At 48.9% G+C, this 14,725-nt stretch overlaps 1 protein-coding gene across 2 annotated transcripts; it reads right to left on the bottom strand.

Annotated features, from left to right (window-relative positions):
• Positions 1-1,017: 1,017 nt before the first annotated feature.
• Positions 1,018-14,421, bottom strand: LOC132359236 (ubiquitin-like protein 7). 2 transcript variants are annotated; one of them, XM_059912776.1, is made up of 11 exons: positions 14,350-14,421; positions 12,513-12,725; positions 10,957-11,076; positions 7,443-7,525; positions 6,593-6,677; positions 5,984-6,041; positions 5,118-5,251; positions 4,807-4,856; positions 4,393-4,560; positions 3,675-3,797; positions 1,018-1,267 (listed from the first exon to the last, which is right to left on the bottom strand). In XM_059912776.1, the coding sequence occupies exons 2-11, from the start codon at positions 12,694-12,696 to the stop codon at positions 1,130-1,132; spliced, it is 1,143 nt and encodes a 380-aa protein (XP_059768759.1). In that variant the 5' UTR covers positions 12,697-12,725; positions 14,350-14,421; the 3' UTR covers positions 1,018-1,129. The 2 variants fall into 2 exon arrangements, with proteins under 2 accessions (XP_059768759.1, XP_059768758.1); XM_059912775.1 differs by lacking the exon at positions 14,350-14,421 and adding an exon at positions 14,260-14,329.
• Between the last annotated feature and the right edge of the window lie 304 nt (positions 14,422-14,725).

The raw sequence follows: 14,725 nt of genomic DNA, 5'->3' as shown, positions 1-14,725 counted from the left end.
CAAAGGGCAAGTGAATTCCTACCACTCTCCTGAACTCACGGAGCCCAGCTCACAGAGCAGAGGGAGCCAAGGGGTAAACGCTCTGGGGAACAAAGGACAGAGTAGGCAGTCCTTATCAGTGGTAAACCTTTTGTCCCAGGAGGTGACAAGCAGAAGACTAATGACCGTGATTGTGGAGGCTGTGGATGAAACCTCTGGCAAAGGGACACAGCAGGAGCAGACTTCTGAGCAACTTCCCACCGAAACACCAGCTGAAGGGTTTTCTTCCTGACAAAGTATTCAAAGCACATGAAACCCACTCGCTCAACTTGGACATGTCTGCGATGCGCCAGGGAACACTGTGCCAGGGGAACGAGAGCTCGGGCAGATGGAGCAGCAGCTTGGGGGTTCGTGCCCTCTCTTCAGTATGAAAGCTGGGTCCTGTTTGTGTTGGTGTTGTTGTTTAGTATTGTTATTTAACTGCTCTTGTATTTACACCTTCAGGAGAGAGAAGAGGGCCCTGCCTCCTGGCACGGCTCTGAGGCCTGGATTCTGGCATCATTACAGAACAGGCATCAAAGAGTGCCTGGTGAGACTAGGCCAGGGGAGGGACAAGGAATCTTTTGAAAGTCTTTGGAAGAGGGAGCGACGTGGAGGGTGAGCTTCCCCGACCTGCTGCCCCGGAAGTCCACCTGGCCCCTCCTGAGACCGGTCACCTCAGAAGCACAGCCTCTTCTGGCCACAGCTGTAACACAGCAGCCACAGGGAGACTGGGCAGCAGTCCTCGGGCACATCCTGAGGATGCCACACCCAAAGCACCAAAGGCTCTGGGGGCTATCACTGGAAACTTCTGCCAAAAAACCAGTGTGGGCATCACGCAGCATCTCAGGACATGGATCTAAAATTCTCTACCCAGGGCCCAGAAGCAGGGGCCAGCTGTGCTCCCTGATGCCACGGCACAAAAACCTGCACACCATGCTTGCCCCACTGCCTCTACCAGCTCAGATCAGCCAGAAAGGCCAAGCACTGGGCAAAGCAGAAGGTCGACCATCAGATGTATTGGGGAGAGGAGGGATGGGGCACCTTCAAGAGTGCTTCCCATGGGCAGCGGCCTTGGCAGTTTGCTGGGGGCTCAGGAGGAGCAGGGAGTTCATGGGGCTCCTCCGGCAAAGATGAGCTCCAGGGCCGCTTGGATGTCCCCCCCGGTGGCTTGCAGGGCCCGCAGGCTCAGCTCATCATCCTGGATGCCCATGTCACGCAGCTGCTGCAGCTGGGGCTGCCACTGGCTCTGCAGAAAGACAGGACAGGCAGAAGCTGTTAGTTAGGCTCCTACGGGGACTTGCTTATGTCTGTCCTTTCAGGGGGAGAGAGAAAGGTGGGTTCCCCCAGCAAAGTTGCTGATGTGAAGTTCCATACAACACAGTGCTTCTAGGAGAACTATAAGAGAGGCCTGAGGGTTTACAGAACAAATTACAGTAAAAGTTTTTCCAATAAAACAGGGGAAAATGTAACATAAGGATCAAAAGAGAAATCACAAAGTACTCAATGTCTAAATTGCAAAAGATTAAGTTACTTTCTTTCTCCTGCTGTATGTATACACACACACACAAACACAAACGGGTGGGGGGTACACTTTTAAACTAACTTCGCTTTTTACTATGATACACAGTGAAAAGTCTCACTCTCATCTACTCCCCTCCCCACCCCGATAACCTATTTTATTTTCTTTGAAGAAATATGAATATATATTCCTATATTTACCCTTTGCTTATACCCCTCTTTTTTTTCTTCCAACATATTAATGTATCCTAGAGAGCTCCCTATGCCAATACATAAAGAACTTTTTAATAACTGTATAACATTCCAACTTGTGGATGTCCTGAAATGTACCACAATTGGGCTGTTCCCAGTCTTTGCCATTACAAACAACACTGCAGTGACTGATTGTTACAAATGTCATCCTCTACATGCACATACATCTTCAGGATAAATTTCGAGAAATGGGACTGCAAGGAATTACACAGCTTTAAGGGCCATCTGTACTTCCTTCTTCATGAATAGTCTGTTCATGTCTTTTGCCCATTTTTCTATGGCGTTCTTGGTCCTAAACCACAAGAACTTCTATAGTTCAGGGAGGTTTTGCCCTTTGTCTGATACGTGCAGATTTCTTTCCCAGTTTGTTATTAGCTTTCAGACTTCGCTTGTTTTTTTTGTTGGTTGGTTGGTTGGTTGGTTGGGTTTGATTTGCTATGCAGCAACGTTCACATTTATTAACTCAAAATATCTTTTACTCTTTATACAATGGTTCCTCGATTTTGACTTTCAGCTACAAAAGGCCTTCTCTACCATAATGATTTAAAGAAATTTCGTATTTTCAAAGCTTCATCAATATCTCTATCCCATGCAGAAGGAAGTGCACACCTGAGGGAAAAGGCTGTGTTCACACTATGGGAAGAAGAAGGCAGTGGGGATGAAATGCAAATTCAGAGAAGCAGGCAGGCAAGGGTGAGGATGTGCTGGGCTTTTATAAAACCACATAAACCAACTCAAACTCATGTTACAGGCCAGGGAGAGACATGAAAGCTTCTGAGCTGGAGAGCAGAGTGAACAGGCAGCAGGATGGGGCAGATGCAGGAACGGAAAGGACCAGCTGCCCATGGGTCCTGCTCCCGCTCCCCTCGCTGTCCACCAGGGCCACGCGGACTGGCGAAAACCACACGGGCCTGACCCTGCCTCTATCACTTAATGGCTTGATGACCGTGGACAAGCTCCAGAAATGACTTTCATGCCCCAGGCTTAGGAGCAAAGGAAAGAGAGTGAAGCAAACAGCCTGTGCACAGAGGCATGCAGTAAAACGTGAACCCCTTGGGTCATGCACTTAGCTGCTAGCAGCTAAGCTTCCACATTCCGTGACGCAGGGGAGATAGTGTCACCCACTGCTTAAAATCTTCCACGGCTCCCTGGTGACCACAGGACAAGACTAATCTCCTTACACAGGCGCTCAATGAGGCCCTCACACTCAGGCTCCTGCTCTCCTTTACTCTGGCTCCATCTCAGGATCTTCCGCACAAGGACACCGCCTTCTGGTCTTGCCTATTTGAGTTTGTCACCTGTACCTCCACATTCACTCAAACAAGTGGCTGTGTCTGCCTGGACACCATGTCCCCTGAACCAAACACCCCTTCCCTGCCTGGCTAACCTCTAACTAATTCTTTGACAGTCAGTCCAAACACCCCTTCCTCAGAAAAGCTTTCCCTGACCTAGGCCCTCACCTCAAGCCTGGGCTGGGCTTCTCGCCCTGTTGCTCCCTCACTGCAGTAACTGCCCGGCGTCCTTCCATGGCAGGGATGAGCACTGGCTCGTCTCTACCCCAGGAGCTGGACCCAGGCCTGGTATATACATGCTCAAGGCTCAGTCACCGCTCACAGAATGGGTGAGTGTCTCTTCAATTAAAACTGCCACAAGTATTCAAGCCAGGTGGTCAGCGGAGCCAGGCCGTGGTCACTGGGTGCAGGAGTGGAAGCCACAGGGACAACTGCCCGTGCTGGGAGCATCCTCTCCTGTCACACTGCCACGCGCCAGCTGCTCCTGGAGCAAAGCAGGCCAAGTGGGAAGGGCCTCCAGAGAGCAGAAGAAAGCTCAGTGTCCACAGTAACTAAGAAGCCACGTGAACATCAGGAGTGGGGAAGACTGACCTGAAGGCTGGGCTGTCCGGAGGCCTGCAGCGCATGCTGTAGAGCTTGGCTGAAGAGATCATTGGTGATGGGCGTCCCTGACTGGACGCCAGATGACATTGGGGAGGTCCCTGAGGAATGGCCCTAGAGACAAACCAGGGTCAAAACCAGGGTCAGTGCCACGCTCAGAGCCACCTCAGTCTCCCAGCACATACCCACTGCTGTCACATCACCCCAGGGTGCCCCTGGGTGCCCAACGACTGCCTCCCAGCAGGGGCCTGCATGAGACAACCACACAGAGGTACCCAAAAGCTCTCGATGTGGGCAGGGAAGGTTCTGTTCTCTTTTGCTCCAGGGAGATGGAATGGAGGCCCCGACCTAGCCTAGGACCCAGCACTGGGAGAGATGGCCTTGGAAGCTGGAGTGACTGTCACCAGGAATGCTTAAGCCTGTGATGTTTGGCCACTTTCAGGGACAAGGAAGGGTATATTATGTGACGGGAGGTTCTTCCAAAGTGCTGGCAGGAGTTAATCAGGCCCGTGATGAACCCCAGACTTCTAAGCCCTAAAGGCTGGTGAGGGGAGGTCGCCTGAGCTGCAGCGGGAAACCCACCAGGGCTCCAGGTAGAGTTCGGCTCAAAGCAGATCTAGCACCAGGATCAGCAAAGGTAAATCCATTCTACCACTGGGACCTTCTCCCTTAGGGGCCTGGCCTTCATCTTCCCGCCCTCTCTCCATACCTGGGTGCCAGGAGTTGGCGTGTGAGAGCTGCTCTCCGGAGTGCTGGCCAGGGCCAGGGCGGTGGCCAGCTCGCTCTGGGTGATAGGCCGGGGCCCGGCAGCTCCACTGTACCCCAGGGAAGCTGGGCGGGAGCTGGGTGTGCTGCTCGAGGGCGTGGACCTGGCGCTCTGAACAGGAGAGGCACCAAGAATCAGGGAAGCAGCCCTGTGACATTCTCAGGTGAACCCCACCCCCGCTCCACAAACAGCTCTTGGGGAACCTCCCCAAGCTGCCAGGTTCAGACAGCAATAGTATGACATAGCTGGGTCACCAAAGGGCCTCCGATCACCTCCCAGCTGGGGCGTGCCAGGTCCCAGGGAGGGGTACATCCCCAGCACCAACTCCCCCAAATGGCAGGCAGCCAGGCCACTTACTGGGTGAAAGTCATCCTCATCATCAGAGAGCCCTTCAAACAGGAAGCCACCTGGAGGAGGGAGAACAGATTTCAGGAGGAGGAACAGAAAGGCACAGGCACAGCTCCAGAATCTCAGCTCTAGTTACTCTCCAAATTCATATTTTCATCTCTCCCCTTGGAAAATTACAGGACAGATGCACTCCCTGACTCAAACGGAGAGTTCCCGAGGAACGCCCTCTGCCAGCACTATACATAGCTGCTGAGTAAAGCAAACCCCTGGACCACTGCCCGCTCCCGAGGAGGCCTGCGTTCCACTGTCCTGGGGCTCACCTGGCATATCCCGGTACGAGCTGGAGGGCATGCCCCGGGAAGAGGAGTCGGCCCCCGGCAGCGGGGTGCTGCCTGCCACCGAGTGCAGAACCAAGACAATGGCATTGACCAGAGCCGGGTGAGCAGGCACTAACCTGAGATGGGGCAGGAAGAAACCCAAGGGTGACTAAGAAGGAAAGAGCACCCTTGGCCATGACAGAATTCTGGGTGCCCCTCACAACAATCAAGTTACCCACGCCTGCCCTTCAATTTCCCAGTCTTCAGCACCTCCCTCCAGTCGGCTTGTGCTCCTGCTGCTCTGTCCCCAGCAACAGCAAGGCCTTCGCCCCCGGAACCCCCTGCAGATGCTTCACCTTCCCCTCCGGCAATGCATGATGGGACATGCACAGCCCAGGAGGCTCAGGGGTCAGTTTCTGGTCTTGACTCCACCACTACTTCACTGGGCAATCTTTGACAGGTCCCTTCTCTTTCCAGGCTTTGGCTGTTTTCTTCACTTGCAAATAAGGGGACACAACCTCTACTATCCCTTCCAGCTCTAAAATTTTGGGGTGTATGTACGTATACCTGTTTCTTTCCCAGGTTAAAATCCTTCAAAGGCTCCCTAATATCTACTGAATGAGATCTAAACTGAGCTTGGCCTGTAAAGCCACCTCTCTCAGAACCCTGCTTCATCCCAACATCTCTGCATGCCCCTGCCCTTGGGCTTTGTCATTCCCCCCATAGCCCTTGCTCCTTCTCACCTCCTGACACATTTAGAAGACAGATTTGGGGGATGGGCTCCAAGAGCAGAATACAGGGCGACGATTAGGTTTCTGGCCCGAACATGAGGAGAGATAGGGTCCCCTTAATAAGATGGGTATACTTACGTATCAAGCATGTTGGGATCAGCAAAGACAGAGAAGAGGTCCTTGTCCTGGAGAACCCCTGAAGGAGAACAGGGCTCACCTCAGAGACTGGAAATTTAGCCAGATCCAGTGGGGAGAAGAGACTTCAGGCCTCAGAGCGACCGGCTTAACAGGGACAAGACTACAAAGCAGCCCTCACGAGAAGCGGGGGACACAAAGCCCCAGCAGCACAACCACGTGCTCTCCATCTTGCTCCCTACTTGCCCCCCGCACTTAGGTTACATGCTGTGTACCACTACACCAGCCTCTTTTCCCCTTATCTCTGGGTTCTTCCCTTATCCATCAAGGTGTGCATGAAGTGTTCCCTGATGGCTGTGGTTTGGGCTAACAGCTGCCCTCACATGGCTTCCTCATAGTCTCATTTCTGATGTTAGTTAGGCCATATTTTCGCTGCGGGACTGACAACTCTTGGAGGGCTGGGTGTATGGAATCCATCTGGATTACTCCCCCTCCAGCCACAAGACCAATGATTCTTCACAAGATGGTCAAAGGTTCCTTAAGGTCATTGCCTCCTCCTGGTTTCTCCTTCTCCAACAGCTCCTATTTCCTTAAGCTCAGCCTTGCACTTACCAAGAGCAATGGGGTCACTGCTGAGGCCTGGGGTGGCCACAATGATCTGATCCAGAGATTCCTTATTGCTGAGCATCTTAAAGACCTGCAAGAGAAGTGGGGAGGGCTGAGCACTCCAAGTAGCTCAATGCACTCAGCAAATACCCACGCTCTGCTGAAGTACTTCCTCCCTCTAAGTGCTTGCACATACACCACCGCAATGGGACAGTAGCCCCAGGAAACAGATGAACCTCTTTTTTCTCTGAGATCATGGCTTACTGGAGGAGAAACAAACAATATAAAAGCAAGATCACAATAAACCTTCAATCTCTGGTCTTTTCCCCCATTTACAGTTCTAGTGCTTCCAAAATAAAAGCTCTCATTATAAGCCCAATAACAAAGGTTTCTCTAGATCCCAAAAGTCCTTTTCAATCTCCACACAATTACATATATTGGGAAGTTTGCAGCTGTATTAATCTTGCTTATCGACTCTCCTATAGAAAGACATCAGTGCATTTTCCCAGTGAGGAAATCCTGGTAAGGAGTGGGGGGCAGGCAGTTCAGCCAAAGTCAAAGAATGAGGCCCAGCAGAAACAGTACATGCATCCTTTGCTGTAACCATATTCATTCCATGAGGCCAATGTCAGGAGAGGTTGTATCATTATCATTAGAGGGAATCAACAATGCCTAGCTGAGAGCCTCTTTGGGGGAAGATAGGGCTCTACTGAGACCCACAGACATGGCAAAAACTCCCCAAGGAACTCTTGGGAGCCATGGCAACTGGCTTCCAGCTCCCTCTCTACACCACTCGAGTTCAACCCTTCTCCAGCAGGCCTGGCAAGCGTCTCGCAGGGGCTGGGCACATACTCACCGCCTCCCTGTAGGAGGAGCTGCTGTGCAGGGCAGCGTGCAGCACCCGGAACTCCCGCAGGGCAGCCACTTTGTCCACAGGTTCTGGGGACAAGACACTCAGTTACCCTACAACCCGGCCCTGCCCCTGCTGCAGACACACAACATCACTTCAGCAAGTGCCCAGATGCAGGTCCCCTTCCCTCATCACCCCACTAAGAATGGGCACCTGATCAGAAAAAAACATTTACGCCACAGATGTGAAAACTGCACTCTCTTTTAAGCATCTTCAGTAGATAAAACAAATTCAAGTTCCAGCAGAGGGGAATCTTACCACATGAAAGAGACTGTTCTGATCAATATCCCACTGCAAGAGTTCTAGGCTTTTCACATTTGAAAAGGAGGAGGGTATAAGGAACTCAGCAGACTTTTGTGCAGTGATTTAAAATAAGTGCTGCAAGCCATCTGAACAATATGGAGCTATGTTGACACAATATGTTAAGAGAAAGAAATAGAACATAGTTGTATGTGCATTCTCTAGTAAAACTTTGTGATGTGTGTCAGTGTGCACGTGGGCCAAGGCTGGAAGGGGACAAGCTAGGGTGACAGGATCAGGGGTCACTCTTTTCTTTTGGATATTTTCTTTCAGGCCTCTGTAATATTATTTTGATTAAAAAAAAACAAATACAAGAACGACCAAGAAAACACTGTACTTCTAGGGTTCTTAACCAACTCATCACGTGTCCAAAAACAAGCATGTCACTGGGACTCAAAGCTCCTTTTTGATCTTTGGACACAGTGACTCACATATATGGGAAAGTTTAGCAGTTGTCTTAGTTTTACTTGGTCACTTTACTATTTAGGACATCAGCCCATCTCACAGGTAAAGAAATTAGGGTAAAAGAAGGGGGAGTAGGCAGGAAGTTCTCCCTGGGTCACACTTTTAAAAGTGTGGTGACCCTCACCCAAAACGGCTACTTGTGATTGCATGGACTGCGTACTGCCCAATTGCAGACGCACCGTTCCCAGAGCAAGGTGAACAGCACCCCTAGGGTTCAGTGCGGCAACCCCATCCTTACCTATAGCTCTAATCATGAGGGATGTCTCTTCTGAAAAATACTCACCTCAAGTAAATTACCTAATTTATTCATTCAACAAACCTGTGCTAAGCATTTACTCCATGATTTTGGAGTAAATCTTGTTTTGTGCAAGGCCCAGGAATACAAAAAGTGAGAGTCCCTGCCATCAAGGAACTTAACAGTAGGAGAAATGAGACTGGATTAAACACACACACACGATTACAAAATACCCTGCTGAGGACTTCAACAGAGGCATGGACCACAGCGAGGGCATTAGGAACACGGAGGCAGACAGCTATTACCGAGAGGGAGGACCACACAGAGCTGCCTCCCAGAAGAGAACGTTCGAGAGGGGTATTTAAGGTAAAGCAGATGTTTACTGGGAAGAGAAGATATTCCAGGCCTAAGTGAGAACGAGTGCAAAGGCATGGAAGAATGTAAGAGGTGCTTCGAAGGAACAGTAAGTCGTTCTTGGTGGCTGGAGCCCGGGGTACACACCCCTGCTCAAACAGCAGGCCTAAGTGAGATCCTAGAGGGATCTGTAACCCTCTGCATAGAACCACCAAAAGGATCCAGGTGGGAAGGAAGAAACTGACACCTTCTCCTCCTACAGGATCTCATCTGGTGGGAGATAAAAGAAATGTGCTTCCTTTTGGAAGAACACTCAAGGATAAAATACCTAAAATGCTGTCACAAAAGTTTCTTTTCAAATCTAAAAGTTTATTTTCACCTCCCAATAAAAAGTCCGTTTGTTTCAAAAATAAATCTCCAGGCAGAAGGAGGGATGAAAAGGACTCAAAATCTTAAGCCCACAATCAGCTAAGAGTTATGCTTGTCTCTTTAACATCTGTGAGCTAGTTTCACCCTTTGGAAGTGAGAGGCAGCCAGCCCAGTGGGAAGAACATGGGCTCTTGAGCCAGGAAAACCTGGATTCACATGCCAGCTTTTACATTCATTTTCTAAGCAGGTGACCTTGAATAAATACCCTTCTAACCCTCTTTTTCTTCATCTATAAAATGCTAATGCTGTTACCCAACCCTGCTGAGCTACTGTAATGATTAAATGAGATATCAAAGAGAAACAATCTGGCTGGAAGCAGCAACAAATGCTACTTTCTTTCTGTCAATCCCCTCCAGCCAAAGATCAGAGGGGCACATCTACAGTTGAGCAAGTTGCGTTTACTGCTCTTACAGAGAGAATGCCACCACCAGAACCATGGGGCATCTCAATAAGAGGGAGTCAGAAAGAACTTACAGGATTTGGGCTTTGGTTGGGTGACTTGGAGGGAGAAGTTTAAGGAAGCAGGGTTTTGGTCTGGATTGGAGGCTGTCAGGAAGTGGGGGTGATTTTATGATCACATATCTTAATAATTCTTATCTAGAAGGAAGGAAAACTAGTGTAAGATGAAAGCTGTAATTGGTAAAGAAGCAGCAGTCACTCATAATAGCCAGGATAGAGGGATATTTGGTCATTTTTGTGGTTTGGACAATGTTCATGTTTTTGTCTCTGTTCAGAAATGAGAAGAATCTTGTTTTTGTCTTGATCCATTACAGACCCAGAGTGAGTGTCCTTGTAGATGTTGGTGACTTGTGAAATTGTTCATGTTTCAAGGCCTAGCTGAAGGCCAGGCCAGCCCCCAGATGTCAGAGACTGCCTTTCTCTTTCTCACTTCCCATCAGGGTACAAAAGAAGATCTTTTTGTCCTTTATGTTTAGAATTGAAAAGAGGGAAAATTTCAAGCTGATAACCAGTCAAAGCAATCGTGAACATTATTAAAATATCAAACTGCCCGTTTTTAACAAAGCTAATCTCTTATACAGCTCAGCTTTATCTTTGGGGAGGCTTTTAAAACACAGATGCAAAATTTAAATTATGAATTCCAAGCAGCACCTTTTATTAATAAGTCAAAAAAGCATTAGAGGCTTTGTATGTTTTCTCCAAGAGCTACTTTCATACCACTCGAATATTTTCAAGCTTCAGGAAAATAAATTATCAGTACAGCAGGAGTGAGGTGACTGAACAAATCACCGCCTGCAACAGCTTGTGGGAAGATTTGCTAACATGAGAGCACACTACAGCATTTAGAGGAAAGCAGGGAGTTTCCAGCTTTCTTCTAATGAGAACAACAACAACAATAACAAAAAGATACAAGGTTCACCCCCTAAAGGAGTTTAAATAGACACATCCTCCCCACCCCATTAAAACAGTGGGTAATGAACTTAAAAGTAGAGAAACAAATCCCTTTCTGTTAGTGGTGTTGGCAGCAAGAAGATCAAAATTGTACTCTGTTAATCAATGTGGTCTAATCCAATAAGTAATACAGATATTCTCTATTATCATCTCAGGAAATCACCCCTTTGTTCCACCCAGGCCCTTGCCTCAAGAACACACACAGACCCTCCTTCCCTTGTAGGTATTACAGAAGCCCTGCCTGTCTAACAGACAGCACTCTCTCACCCGGTTTCTGATCAGGCTCAGGCCAGGACTTGCGCAGAACATGGACTGTGGACCCAGGCTGAATGCCATAGAAGTCAAGGGTCTGATCATCTTTTAGCTTCCGGCCACAGTAGATCAGATCTAAAAAAAAAAAAGAATTGTTCATTTATATTTTATTCCTCAAAACAATTTAAATGATTTTTGTCCCCTAAGAACCTTATCTTGATTGGACAGATAGCTAGAGAATGATATATGTTTTTAAAAGTACTCTTACTTAATAAATACATTTTATTTTTTATTTTTTTTATTTGGCTGCGTTGGGTCTTCATTGCTGCATGCAGGCTTTCTCTAATTGTGGCAAGTGGGGGCTACTTTTCGTTGCGGTGCGCAGGCTTCTCATTGCGGTAGCTTCTCTTGTTGCGGAGCACAGGCTCTAGGCGCGCGGGCTTCAGTAGTTGTGGCATGTGGACTCAGTAGTTGTGGCGCACAGGCTTAGCTGCTCCGTGGCGTGTGGGATCTTCCCAGACCAGGGCTCGAACCCGTGTCCCCTGCATTGGCAGGCGGATTCTTAACCACTGCGCCACCAGGGAAGCCCAATAAATACATTTTAATAACAATTGTTAGCAAGCACAAATTGATAAAACACAGAATCTACGCGGGAAAACTCTAGAGCTTAACACCATGGAGACTGCTCAATTTAAATAACGGAAAAATGCAACAATATAAAAGGATGAACCCCATATTTTTATGACTGAAAACACACTTTTTGCCAGCTTATACCATTTTGTCAGTTTATATGACATTGTGTTTATAATATAATTTAATTATATTCACTTTCACTGCCGGGGCCTGGGTTCAATCCCTGGTGGGGGAACTAAGATCCTGCAAGCCACGCAGGGAAGGGAAGGAAGGGAGGGAGGGAGGGAGGAAGGAAGGAAGGAAGGAAGAAATTATATTTAAATTCCTTCTTCCTCCACCTAGAATGCCCTTGCCATCTTTCCTTTTTCACTGCCTTCCCTCTAACAAACCAACCAAAAATCCTTCTAACCACCCCTTAATACCCAGCTCAAATGCCATATGCTGAGGGGCTTTCCCTAGCCAGCTCCTCCTTCCTAACCTAAATTCTTTTTTTTTTTTTTTGGTTGTGCCGGGTCTTAGTTGCAGCATGCAGGCTTCTTAGTTGGGGCATGCGAATTCTCAGTTGCGGCATGCACGCAGGATCTAGTTCCCCGACCAGGGATTGAACCCAGGCCCCCTGCATTGGCAGCACGGAGTCTTACCCATTGGACCACCAGGGAAGTCTCCCTACCCCAAACTCTTGCTCTATCAGAGAAAGAATTCAACAATGTCACAGTTAAGGAATGGCGTGATAAAGTAGCTCAGTATAACGAACGACTAAAATGGCAACAACAGTTTCATTATGATTTGTGTTTCTATTCACCCAACAACAATCACTTCCCTGGAGTGTTAACATTAGGAGACAAATCCCAAACTCTTAATTTACCCTTTAATTCCAGAATTATTCTCCCCCAAAAGAGATCAGAGCAGCAGCCCATCCCTAGTCCACAGAGACTCACCGATCAGTTCGGGGTCTGGAACAGACTCCTGGAGTTTGCCAGCAATGAGCTGCTTCAGAAATGAAATACTATAGCCTCCCAGTGAGTATTCTCCAAGCTCTGTCTCTGGCAACCGAAGAATAGATTTGGGGGCAAGTGGCTGGTCAGCCAGCTTCACCGCCAGGTGCCAATCTGAGAGAGACATCCTCTCTCTTTCGCGCTCTCTCTTTCTCCCTGTAAAGGAACAAAGCCTTAGTGGTTATAGGACAGACCACCACCCTACACCGCCCCCACCCCACCAGGGGGCTGAATGAGAGGTAATTCAGGGTGACACTTGGAAAAGTGCAAGATGCAGCATCAGGAGGCCAGAACCTGGGGCCCTCTCTTCACTCATCCTATGACAGACAGCAAGGGACTTCAGCTCTCTAAGTCTCAGTTTCTTCAGCTTTAAAGTGGACATAAAAATGTCATGCCAGGGGCTTCCCTGGTGGTGCAGTGGTTGAGAATCTGCCTGCCAATGCAGGGCACACGGGTTCGAGCCCTGGTCTGGGAAGATCCCACATGCCGCGGAGCAACTAGGCCCGTGAGCCACAACTACTGAGCCTGCGCATCTGGAGCCTGTGCTCCGCAACAAGAGAGGCCGTGATAATGAGAGGCCGGCGCACCGCGATGAAGAGTGGCCCCCACTTGCCGCAACTAGAGAAAGCCCTCACACAGAAACGAAGACCCAACACAGACATAAATTAATTAATTAATTAATTAATTAATTAATTTAAAAAATGTTATGCCAGCTAATTGGAATGTTGTGAGGTTCAAATGAGATCATCCAACACTCTCCCTTACGTACACTCTGTGTTTCTTCATCAACTCTTGCTTTAACTACCACACAGCTTTACAACAAGCTCCCTGCCTCTGGCCTCTCCCTACTAAATATCCATGCTGCCACCCAAGCCATCATTTTAAAACACAGATCTGATCAAGTCACTCCTCTGCTTAGAATCCCTCCAATGACTCCAGACCACCTCTATGAATAAGTCTAAACGGCACAGCCTGGCTTTCAAAAACATTCACAACTGTTCTCTCTGCCAGCCTTCCTCCCCAGGAGCTCTGGGCTGCCCCGCCCTCCCCAAGCCTGGATTCAAAACAAAGCTCTCCCCCACTTTATACCTCCGCTCATCTGCTAACTCTGCATGTAACTCATCTTCCCTCTTCCATCTCTAAGCAAACTCCTATCAAGACCAACCCAAATACAACCTCTCCTGTCCCCTCTCTCTTCCCTCTATTGTTGTCGTATTCCCTCATGGCAAAGGGTTACAATTATCTATTTACTTCTCAATCTCCCCGGCATCCCATTATTAGAGACTCTGGAAAGCAAAGACCAGAATTTTTGGTCGTTACTGTCCCAAAGCCAAGTACTTATGGGTGCCCAGAAAATGAATCAAAAACCTGAGGGGAGAAGAACCTTGTAAGGCAAGATAAGCCCTTGCTATAATCATTATTATTTCCAAAGTGGCTTCTTTGTAAGAGGAAAGAAAAGGCTTCAGAGGCTGACCAGCAGACCCTAAGGCATCCTCAAACCGGCCATCTCCAGGTTTATGGCAGGGAAGGAAATGGGGCTTTTAATCTACCATATCTCATTTAATCCTCACAACTGTTCCCTGAGACAGGAATTCTCATTTACATACTACAGACAAAGGAACCGAGACTCAGAAAGGTGAAGTCAGTGGCCTAAGGTCACTGATAGTTTATATTGGGACAGGGACACTACCTCTTGGATAACGACCCCACCGCTCCCACGGGACCAGCTAACTAGTCAACACACGTCGAGCCCGCGCGACCCATGACCCAGCGACCTCACCCGTCCCGCGGAAGGAACCCGGCCGCAGGGCCGCCGGTGTAAACACTCACTCACGTCCTCTCGCCGGAAACAGGAAGCTCCGCGCTGCATTCTGGGAGTTGCAGTTCCTACTGCGGCCCCCGCCCCTTTATAATTGGCCAGCCTGCAAGTGGCGCTAGTTATAAAGCTTCCGGTTCCGGGGAGGGCGTAGCTTCTCTGCGGTTTGAAAGTTCCGGCGCGAGAGCGTCTTCGTGCTTTCGTCGGAGAGGAGTCCAGAGCTGTCAGTGTTTCAGGGCGCAGGTCACGAGAGCGGGGCTTGGCGTGAGGTTTACAGCCCCGCGATTCCCCCACTGTCCTGGGACGCATGCAGAGTCCTTCGGATACTCCGGGTCCTTAC

The sequence above is a fragment of the Balaenoptera ricei genome, chromosome 2 (genome assembly GCF_028023285.1).
Source record: "Balaenoptera ricei isolate mBalRic1 chromosome 2, mBalRic1.hap2, whole genome shotgun sequence".
NCBI lineage: Eukaryota > Metazoa > Chordata > Mammalia > Artiodactyla > Balaenopteridae > Balaenoptera > Balaenoptera ricei.
This window is presented reverse-complemented; position numbering and strand designations above follow the sequence as displayed.